Source organism: Phyllostomus discolor, chromosome 1, assembly GCF_004126475.2.
Source record: "Phyllostomus discolor isolate MPI-MPIP mPhyDis1 chromosome 1, mPhyDis1.pri.v3, whole genome shotgun sequence".
In the NCBI taxonomy this organism is placed as follows: domain Eukaryota; kingdom Metazoa; phylum Chordata; class Mammalia; order Chiroptera; family Phyllostomidae; genus Phyllostomus; species Phyllostomus discolor.
In genome coordinates this window covers 122,108,440-122,120,670 of record NC_040903.2, presented here as the reverse complement: position 1 = coordinate 122,120,670, position 12,231 = coordinate 122,108,440, and the positions used below count along the sequence as shown (strand labels likewise).

Sequence of the window (12,231 nt, the reverse complement as noted above, 5' to 3'; positions counted from 1 at the left end):
AATGAACTATTACAAAAAATAAATAATTTAATGCCAACAAATCTTTGGATTTGTGCCCACCAAAATAAGTGCTAAAATATTTATGTAATTTCTGCACCTCAAAACATCACTTACTAACAAGGCCAATGAAAATCATTTCAAATATCCCCTCTCACTCCTTAAGTAATCTTTTTGAAAAGAAATTAGTGTAATTGCTATTTTCTGTAAATCTCTCGTATTTTCTTTCTTCTATTCTTTTCCTTTTCCATACTTCCTCTCTCCTGCCCTCCTTCAATTGACAATCCTTTCACATGAAAGAAAACAAGAGCTTGCTTCTGTTATCAAAATTCATGCATCAGTATTAAAGTATCCAGGACAGACACAGTCTTTCACATGCCTCTTCATGCTGAGGAATCAGTACTGAAGGCCCTACAGGTGCTATAAATATTCAGTTTTCCACTGGATATCCTCCTTTTCTGCAGAAATTGAGGAGCTCTTTTTTTCTTGATTTTCATTGACCACTGCTTTTTCATTTTCTTCTTGGTACCTGCTTTTTCCCACAATTTCCTTAGAATCTTTTTTTCTTTGTTTCATATTCTCTTCTTGAATAAGCTCATCCATATCAAATTAATACAACTACAATACTTGTGAAGTTCATGTTGTACTTCTGACCTTTCTCCCATTCATCAAACCCAATTTTCCAATTAGTCACCAAAAAGAAAAGGATGTCTTACAAGCCCTCAGCTACAACTAATGCCAAATCAATTTGTCCTCTCAAAACTCTTCCACAACCTAAAATCTTTCACTTATAATGTGGCATTATCATATTCTAAACAACAGAGGTATAGAATTTTGGAATGATAAAAGTAAGCATACTTTGAAATTATTGAACACATCTACACAAATGGTTTTCAACTATGTGCATTTAATATTGTGTGCACACATTAATGTATGTGAATTTGAGTCAGAATCTTTTGTCCAAATATAATTTTACATAGAAGTCCTAAAATGGGACAGGCTCACAGATGGGGAGCTAGATGACAGCTAGTAGCTTGCTGGGGGGAGGCTGAGAAGGAAGGATTGAGCAAAAAGGAAAAAGGACTCATGGACAACAATGTGGTGATTGCTGGAGGGAGGGAGTATTATGGGACTAAAGGGTAAGGGAAAAATTAAATGAAAGAAGTCCTAGATATATGTTTAGCACTGATTGAAGTTGGAAGGGGAGAAAGGGGGTGAAATTCTCAACCGATTATCTATCTCCTTTCCCAGTAGTTCAGTGGCCTTGGAGAACATTTTTAAAAAAAATGTCTAGTTGTCATTGGAATAGCATTTGGGAATCAATTACCCAGCTGATCCCTTTATTCCACAGATGAAAAGTTTTGAGGTCCAGCCAGACCCAAGGTCTTAAAGCTATTAGGACGTAAATTTGGTCCTGGACCCAAGCTGAGGGCTCTACATCCCATTAAACTGCACCATGTCAGTGAGGCACTCTTTTCAATTGACTTGAGAGCATCCGTCACTGACTTCACTACCCCCAATGGGAGAGGTTGTGAGAACGCCTCAACCTTCATCTGATTCCCATCAATCTCTTCAGCTAAATAAGTAGTTTTCCTCACCAAACACACACTCTAATCTGCAGACTTTTAAAAAATTGTGTTGCTTTTTTCCATTCCATTTCCATAAACTGCCTTAAAATATTCCAAAGCAGTCGTGGAGAGATAAGGAATCTAACATACAAAGAGGTGAACTAACTTCTCAGGTGAAGTTAATGAGTGAGACCCAGGATTTTCTTATCAGTTAAGTCTTCTGTATATTTTCTTCTCTCAGCTGACATATCTGTAAAGTGCTGTTTATCTCCACTGACATTACTTTCTCATAAAACTTTTCTGCCTTCTGTCTCATATTATCTCTAAATGACTCGCTGAACATCTGACAATGAAAACAAAAGCAGTCTATTCTGTTGAAAAAAACAGAGGAAAAGTTTTCTTTGCCCAGTTGATGGACTGTGAAGACTATGGAATGTCTTGTGAAATTCCCTTTTATTTCTCCACCATCCTTCCTCCAACTGTCTCATTTTGGAACTGCAGATTCAGCCAATAAATAGCCCCCCTAAAACACCAATCTGATCATATTGCTCCCTTGATAAGATTCTTTGGTCAGTCTTGATTATTGGAATGAGATGTAACTACATCTGTTTTTTTCTAAGACCTATGCTATACAATCCTCACTTTAAATCCTACTCAGATGTTACTTGCTCCATGGAATGCTTGCTGACCAGATTCAATAATTTCACTCTGTATGCTCTGTATCACTCTGACAGTTTATAGAGCAAATACTAGACTTTATCTGTTATTAAAGTTTTTCAAGTATATTTCAACTGGGACATAAAATCCATTATGAATTGGGCACTATACATTTTTATATTTTTCTATATCTCCTTCCATGTAATGGTTGTTGAATAAATATGTACTGTGAATTGAAGGTGCATTATATTTCATTAATTAATCCCAGGATTGTGGGTGGCAGCTATACTAATTTCTCTTTTCTGTATGAGAACTCTTGGATGTATTTTACTTACATTGTCAGTTAACCTTGACTCTTGAATTTAAATTTCCAACTCTCAATCTTCCTAAACAAAGGACTGTTTCTTTGGGCCTGAGAGCTTGTGGAATAAAGGTCAGATATACCAAATTAAAGGCAAAAATATCAATGATGTGAGCTCTAAATGCTGTGTTTATTCTTGTGTGGATTTCCTGTCTTCACAGGAAAACTTCAGAAGTTTTAGATCTTTGTAAACTGCTCCCATCACACCTTCATTTTTTGTGTGTGATTTTAGCAAGTTCTCTCTTAGTCATTAAACACCTTCTAATATGGCACTTGGTAAGCCTTCTGAAAGTATCTTTGACCTAAGGACATTCAGGCATAAATTTTTGACTATTTGAATGGTCGATATCAAAGACAACAGGGAATAGAACTAGCTCCAAACACCAAAATCTCCATCAGGGCCACCTGAAGCTAAATGATAACAATAATAATAAGACAAGCAATAACATTTGGTATAAACAACTGACATTTTCTTAAACTTACTATGTATAAATATAAACAACTTTAGAAAACTTTGCTACTTATACCATTTATCTTTTATCATTTTAAATACTCTGAATTAAAAAAAAATCACTCCTTTACACACAGATTCCAGACAAATCCTCAAGCTACTCCCAACATTTCCACATAGGTGCATTTACATGTCTTATTTGTAAAAAAAAAACCCTCATCAGCCACTGAATATTGTGAGACTAACATAAGTGACCAGAAGAAATTACAAACTATTAAATAACTTTTAAAATAGAAATAATTTAAGGACTAAAACCTATTTTCAAACAGGCAATGTTAAGCACAAAATATTCCCAGTAAACTTTTATATAACCAACTATGAACTCATATAGCCATACCTTCCCTAAGGCTGACAATAAGACCCTCCTTTACTGAAAGCACAAATGAAAGGAATTAGGTATCTCTACTAGTGCGCATAGCCTGATAATTATTAAGGAATGTTCTGTTTACATGGTCAATAGAAACAGTATTTGCAGTTCAGCATCTCTCTGGGAAATTTGCTAAACACAGTAGCAACTGAAGGCTCTAAGGGTCGACCACACACCACAGTGAAGATATCTGGCAGCCACATTTCATTCAGGTCCCAAAGCTATAGGTAAAAAAGAAAGCCTATGAGCAGAAAGTGGAAAAGGCTGCAGAAGAGAGAACTCACTGCTTTACTGGGAGACTGTCTCCCTACTGACACCGCAAAAATCGTTATGCTTCTTCCTGGCCCATATCAATGACACATATAATAACCCTTCCAATCAATAAGCACAGAACTCAACTGAGAGAAGTTTCAGCACTTAGAGGCAATTCAATCTGTACAAACTACTCCTGCCTGAGGCCAGTATGAAAAGTAGTCAATCAGCCATTCAGAAAAGAGGAAAACGACTCCATAATCAGGGGATTCTCAAGTCAGAGTGTATCTCAGTTTTTTAAGGTTGTTTCTTTATCATATTTGTCCTCTGCCAAAAAATATGAAATTATATATATGGGGCAAAAATAGATTTATAGTTGTGAATAACCCAAACACAGTTTATTCTTGTCATTATTAATTACTGTTATTTGCATAACTGTGAACTACTTTTGCCACCCCTGTACATAGAAACAGAGATAAAAGGTAGATGAAAGAGTTCTCAAACAGAATACAGATAGCAGCAGAAAATCTTATATGATAGGGATGAGACTTTAGCAACTATGAAGTAATCACAAGAATCCTTGAAGCATAATTTGGATCACCCTCACAGACAATGGCCCAATAAAATACATAAATAAATAAGGAATAAGGGAAAACAGAGGTTTTTGCCTTTATCTATAGAAAATATGTTAATGTTTGTATAGACAAATGACACTTATATGTGGGTTTGCATTAATTTCCTAGTAAATCCATAGAGTTCAGATTTATCATTATTTTATTTCTTTTTTAAAAGATTTTAAGTATTTATTTTTAGAGAAAGGGGAAGGGAAGGAGAAAGAGAGGAAAAGAAACATCAGTATGTGGTTTCCTCTCATGTGCCCCCTACTGGGGACCTGGCCAGCAACCCAAGCATGTACCCTGACTGGGAATTGAATCGGCGACCTAATCCACTGAGCCATACAAGCAAGGGCACATTATTTTATTTCTTAATATGGTCAAGAGTCTAGGTTCAAGATCAGCACACTATGGTCTGTGGGCAAAATATGGCCCACCGCCTGTTTTGGTAATTAAAGTTTTATTGGGCACAGCCACATCCATTCAATTTTATTGTCTATTATAATAGCATAGCAAAATAGTTGTGACAGAAACCACATAGCCTGCAAAGCCAAAAATATTTACTATCTGGCCTCTCACAGATTGCTGACTTCTCTCCATCATTAATTTGGAGGTCAGGGATTTAATGTCATTTTGGAGGCAAGGAAGAAAAGGAATTTGTCTGTGTACAGTTACTCAGGAACTAATTACATAACTTTTACTGCATGGAAGCTTCCTGTGTTCAAAGCACTGTCAGGTCTAACATGTGTTAGCCTTACTATGACTCCCCCTGACATGAAACAAACTATCATTCACCATAGGCATTCTACAGACTTCAGCTTTAGCAGAATTTTATCAGTTCCTATTCTTTCTTAATTGGAAAAGGGCAAGAATTAAATTGAATAATGTGGACATAATTGTTTGTCTTTTGTCCTCTTGTTTATTACCTATTCACACTAGGTGTACACCATAGCCCTGTGTTATCCAGAACTTTTATTTCACAGATGTGAATTCTTGTGCAGACATTTACTATCCTAATTATGGTAACTCGGCAGCAAAGCTAAAATTTCAAACTAATTTTCTCAATTGGTCACCTCCTGTGCACCTATGTTATGCTGATGCCTCTGGTTTAATCCTCTAGATGTTGCTTAATTTTCTGCTATATAAAATGCTTGCATATTCTAACAAGGTAAGAAAATATCATCAAATCAATGCTGAGTCCTTTGCTATATCTGCCCACCAGATGTCTCACCACAGGAATTCCACAAACCTCCAGTCCCTCAGACATAACACAGATGCTTCTGAGTATACTGTAAACCAACAAGTTTGTCAGGTTGCACACGGAACACATAAAAGCTAGCAAGCACCTAAGGAAAAATACTGCAGGAAGTCATGGAATATTTTTCAGTAACCTTTCTGAAAATTAACCATCTACTATAACAATTATATTTATGTAAAGAAATAACAACTAATTGACAGTATTTAAAGGGTTGATTTTCATTCACTTTTGCCTAAATATCAGGACAAAATTCTCATCCATGTTTTGGCAAGTATAGGAAGAATTTTCATTTTACAAATTTGAATTGCAGCAATTAAAATTCCAGTATGTTTCATTTTAATTGATAAATTTACAATGACTAAAAATGTGCTTTTTTAATAAAGAATTATGCAGTATTCCTGCAAGTTTCTGCATCCTGCACACCTTGCCTAGCATGCCCTCCCTCCAACGTCACTGTCACAGTCCCACGTCTATCAAGATTCAACTCAAATGACATTTTTCTGTGAAAATTTCCTGTGCCCACATTGATAAAAACATTCACAATTCCTACAAAAATCTGACCAAACTTTAAGTACAGCTTCCAATCCTCAATATGCTGTGCCTTATTTCTAAGTCCTCTGGCAATTAAGGAATCTGACAACTTAGATCATAAAAGCTCCTTGAGGGCAAGGTCAGTTTGTTATGTTACCATACGATGCAGAGCCAGACACGGAGCTTATATGCAGTAAAAAAAACTACAACTAACATAAACTGAAAGTGGCACGATAATCAATGCTCACAATAAACAACTTGACTGTTTACACAATTAGGAGGAAAATGTTTCCATTGTTGAATTCAAGTGAAAACAAGACAATCTATCATCACATAAATCACAGTTTTTAGTGTTCAATCAAATGCCTGAGGCAAACTCCAAAATGTATGTAGGTTTTTTCTTCTAAAATTTTCTGAAATCATTGTTTTAAACTATATTAGTAATTATATAAACTATGATTTACCTTCCTGGTTTATTTTATACTTAAATTTTAAAAGTCCTCAACAACATATTTAGAGATGGGCTCTATCATTTAAGAAAATGGTTTTTAAACTGTATTAGGCAGAAATGTCTTCTGGTATCTCATCCTCATCCTAATAAGTCTAATATACATCTCTTAAAACACATTAGCAATTAGGAATCAATGTAAAATTTTCTGTGGAAAAGGGTTCACAAAAATTCTGTAATGTTTAAAATGTCGCCCTAAGATAACTTACATTTAACATAAGGAAAACGTTTAACACATAAGAAAACCTCTGACCACTTGGTTGATCTGAAATTTCCTAAAGTAGTAATACAACCAGCAAGAACCAAAGTGTATGATGTCCTCACATGTTTACTTATGTCTTAACAGTAGGACCTTCTCTTGGACTTCACTCACCCAATTTGTGGGAATTTCTTCTGAATCCTACATGGTTCATAGAATTAATATAATCCAAGATTTTTCTCCATGCTACAGCTTGTTCATTCTCACTGTTCAAACTCGACCTCCAGAAATATCTCTCTCTGTCATAATTAAGTGTTACTTTAAGTGTAGTCTTCTGTTACATGGGGATAATAATAATTTTTATTGATATCAATTAAATCAGGCAGTCTTAGATCTTTATACTATACTCTGGTATTCCACTCTAATGTAAGCGAAATGAAACACCAAAGCCAGTTTCAGCATGAGGATAGAATATGTCATTCCCTTCAGTGGCTCATCTTTTAGGTGATACACGATTTTCTCCAGGCCAATCAAATGCAATCCCCTCACAGGCAGCTCCATAAGCATGCCGCCTGCTTCAAGAGCCTGTGCTTGGCTTAATGGTGTTGTACTGCCATCATGAAATCCTGAGCAAATTCTGAACAAGGGACCTGCTTTTTTATTTTCACTGGGCATCACAATTGACGGAGCCAGACTGGCTGCTGAGAGTGAGAGCATGATAAATCAAAGTATTAACTGATCTATTGAATAACTTCTTAAAGTCAGCAGAAAATTACAAGAGCAGGAAGAGAGAAATCAACTGCCTATCTTGAAGAGAAAGAGGAAAAAAACCTAAAAGGAAACTATGTGCACAAATGAGAGCAACTCTTTAGTTGATAATTATTTATCAAGTACCCATCAAGTGCCATGTGTTGTGCCAGATGCTGAGAGTACAATGAACAGTATAGCTGAGTCCCTGGCTCCATGGAGCTTTCACTCAAGGAAGGAGAGGGACCATAACCAAGTCTGTCTGTGGTCGGTGGAGACAGCAAAAGGGAGTGTTTTGTAGGAGGACTGAATATATTTACTTTATCTTTAGTATTGTTACTTTTGGTAACCAGACAAAATGATAGCAGTTAAGAAACTGTAATTGTTACAAGTAAATTTCTATTCAGAAGAAGGATTTCTTGTGTATTCTCTGTTTTTATGATTATCTTTTGTCATTTTCCTTTTAGCATTGTTAAAAATTTCATGAATCACTGCTCCTTATCTTTTCTACTTTGTCATTTACAATACACAGTTTCAAATAGGCACTATAACTAATATACTTAGAAATGAATGTTTGTGAGTGACTATATAATGCTCCTGTCTTCCCTCCATTCTGTGTTCCCTCTTGTGTGTAAGCTTAACTGTCTGTGAACTGTGTTTCTGTCAGACAAGCCAGGTTAGATAGGAGCTCAGCTGGTGTTCCTCGTTCTGAAAAGGAAGTAACACAAGGCAAACAACCAACCATATGAAGCAATGCTTATTATTAAGTGTAGATCAGTTCTGGAAAATTGACCCTCATTAATTAGGACAAATAATCTTGGTTCTTACAAAATTATTCTTACTCTTATAGGAAATGCCATATGTGGATGTCACCTGAACTTTGACACTGATAATTAGTGGGTATTTGTTGATTTAATGAAATCAACATTATGTAAAAATGACACATCATTTTTATGAACATATGGACCGTTTTCCATTAGATATCCTAAACTGAGCCTATCTCCTAGTGCTAGCACCAACTCTGAAATACAGGTGAGATAAAAACTAGTTATTGTCATTATTTATATAGAAAAACACATCTGTCCAAAGGATATTTCCTGCCACCCTGATGCTTTTTTACATTAATTGTGGCTGATAAAAATAAAATATCTCTTAGCAATAAAAAAAGGAAGCACATTTGTTCAGCCTCCAGGAGAGAAATCGACCTGCATGCCCTGCCATTTGGACTGATGTGGAGATACATGATCAGAGGTCGATCGGTTACATTGTGACAGTCAGAAGCTTCCCGACTACAAAACAAAGTTGAACACTTAAATTTCCTCAAAACAGAGTATGTCTGCTAACTACACTTGTGCTTTGTTTTCCACATATATTATTCACTCTAAGATTATATTAAAATCTTAAAATTCAATCCAGTAACAAGTGGGCAAAACAAATAAAGGTACTTTGGAGTTCTCCAAATACAAACTGATTGCTGTTCATAAAGTCACAAGGCTCTAAACCATGCTGAGTTAAACTAACATGCCCTCCCATACAAAAGCCCTTTAATTCTCCTCACGTGCAGATGTACATTAGGTTGGGAAAAATTGATAACATAGTTTCATTTTCAACCCTCAAAGAAGGAATTTCACTCCAGTATATTTTTATATTTAACCATTCTCAATGTGTAGAGAATCTATTATAGTTTCTTCGAAGAGTCACATTTGATAACAAGTTTAACATATTTATCATTGGTTTTTGTTGGTGAAAAATACATTTCTTATATCTTATATTTGAATACTCAAATCTTCTCTCAATACTTTCTTATTACGACTAAATAGTTTCTATTAGTTTAAAATTTATGAAAGCTTCCTTAACTCTTTATCTCTTATTTAATTTTATTAATGCAATTTTAGAATGTAAAAAGGGTTTAGTTAATGACATAAAATGAACAAATGGGTACTATTTAACCTGCAAGCCTACATCTATCAGGCCAATGCTATTAATTTTATGTGTGCTATTTCAGTAAAACTTAATGTAAATTTAAAACAAAATAGATTAGCAATGTCTCAACATGGTATTTATTGGGCATTCAGAAGGTTAAGTTTTGGTTTTATGGTACTTTCAAAAAATAAGAATATTCTTAGGTGGACTGAAGACTCACTCTGTCATCTGCTGTGTGTAAGGAAAGGAACATCTTTAGCATCATAAATATGCTTACCTGTGCTGCTGGATATATTAACATCGATACTGATATCAGATATTCCTCCTCCCTTCAGAGATGCTACACATGTGTATGTCCCAAAATCCGTGAATTTTAAATCAATGATGTCCAAGTTTGTTGTTCCCGGGGAGACATCCGGGTCTGTCTGTGTAATAACCATCCGCTCAGAGCTTCTCAATGGACGGCCGTTTTTAAACCAACTAAACGTTAACTCCTCAGAAGGAACGGCTTCTACTTGGCAAGATATTTTCACCTCACGCCCAATCTGGATGTTGTCATCTTTGTGATAAGGATCTGGTGTGATCCAAAATCGTCCTTTTTTTAACGCTGAAACAAAAAGTCCGTAAGTAGTTAGTGTTACTTTCATAAGGTCAAGTATTCATCCACTCTAGGTAATCATCTCTGTGCCGAAATAAAATAAAACAAACAAAAAAAAATGTACATATGTTTATTGGTTATTTCCAAGTAGTGGGGGTATCCATTAATGTCATCTGGGTTATCTAGAAGTATTCTAAAGACCGAAGTCACTTAGAGACTCTAAACACTGATTTTTATTAATTGGATAATATTCCCAGTGATATAAAGAATACTTTAAATCTACACCTGTAAACATTGTTGCTATTGAATTTTGAACAAACAACATAACCTGTTACATAACATCATTATAATTTAGAGTTAAAATATAATAATAAGCCCAATTCCTTACTCATGTCATTCCTCAGTTATGGCAGTTCTTTGTTGTTGTTAGTCTTTTATTATTGTTGACACTATTACAGATGTCCCCCCAGTCACACCCACTGCCCCCTATCCAGTCCTTAAACAGCTCAAATATTGCATGAATGTCATATTAAAGAAAATTCTTCTAAATTAAATTTACATGCTGACCAATACTAGTTTTGTAAGAATTGAGTCAGTTGACATTGAGGCATTTTCATATATTGAAATAACCTGAGTTAGAAAAATTTTTAACAAAATGCATTTGACCAAAAGTACCTCTCTCTTTTCAAGTGGTTTGGCAAGCCTGCTTTGCTGTGTCCTAAGAGCTGTGCTTTCTGGAACTAAATCGGTGCTGTTCTCACAGCCTGGGTCCCTAGTGACAACCACCAGAGACTCTGCGGGAGCATCTATTGGCCTCCTAAGGGTTCCAGCTCTGAATTCTGAGTTATATCATGGCACTCAGTGTGGAATAGAGTTTTCTCCTTTTTATGGCAGTGATTCTCTTATGCACACACTTTTCTCTCTTAACATCATCATCTCTATATGATGATATGAAACATGCAGTGAAACATAATTATCAAAATAAAAATTGTTTATTTAATTTTACCATTAAACCTAACTGACAATGAAAAAATGATATGAACTTTGAGAACTTGCAGATACTGGAGGCTTTCTAATTGCATTTTAGGTAACCTTTCTGAATTTAATCTGATTTTCCTTAGTTGGTCCAACAAAGGCTTAGAAACACCATGGAAATCTGCTAAACTACATAAGAATGCACTAGAGATTAATGTATTTTTTAAATCTTAATTTTTTTCTTTTAACTGTCTTTATTTCAGAGCCCCAATATTTTACCTTCTTTCTTGTTTGCATCTCAGTGAGGAGAAATAATAATCAAAAACAATGTTCATTTATTTCTTTTTATTCAAGAAATATTTACAGGTTCCTGTTCAGGATAAGATACTAGGCAAGACCCTTATTACATGAGATGACCAGAGCAGGCATAACACTGACACCCATGTATTGTAAATTGTATACTTACAGATTATAGTCCTAACACTTATGATACTTATGTCAAGGACAAGCACGTACTGCATAGATGTGAAATGTTTTCTAAATTTGAAGAAGTCTGAATCTCAGAGGAGAATCCTCTAAAATATAGTTTGGGATTGCACAAGTCTTCGGTCTTAATGAAAACACCAAAGACAAATATTTAAATCACATTCTCATATTGTTTGTTACATTTTTCCACTATACAATGCAATTTACAAGTATGAACCTTATTTGCACCTAACCATATCTTTATCAGTACATGACTCTAGGATAGAATTAGGAGAAATTACATCACAACATTGCCTATAGTCACATATTTATATTTTAATAGGTACCAAAATACGACTTTTAGCAGAAAGGGAAATGTGCTAAACTATCCATATCTGGCTACTCTATTTGGTATATATTTTGTATAAATAATTCAAATGTAACTGAAGCTCTATAGCACATAAAATATCATTCTCCTATTTTAAAAGATTTTATTTATTTTTAGACAGAGATGATGGGAAGGAGAAAAAGAGGGAGGGAGATAAACATCAATGTGTGGTTGCCTCTCATGTGCCCCCTACTGGGGACTTGGCCTGCAACCCCAGCATGTGCCCTGAGTGGGAATCGAACTGGTGACCCTTTGGTTCACAGTCTGGTGTTCAATTCACTGAGCTATACCAGCCATGGCAAATATCACTTT

General features: G+C 35.2%; 1 protein-coding gene across 1 annotated transcript in view; it reads right to left on the bottom strand.

Moving 5' to 3' along the window:
• Positions 1 to 12,231, bottom strand: part of MDGA2 (MAM domain containing glycosylphosphatidylinositol anchor 2) — an 859,730-nt gene that overhangs the window by 222,833 nt on the left and 624,666 nt on the right. Inside the window, exon 7 of the mRNA XM_036028780.1 lies at positions 9,771 to 10,100. Within this exon, the coding sequence (XP_035884673.1) occupies positions 9,771 to 10,100 (330 nt within the window). The remainder of the gene's footprint in view (positions 1 to 9,770; positions 10,101 to 12,231) is intronic.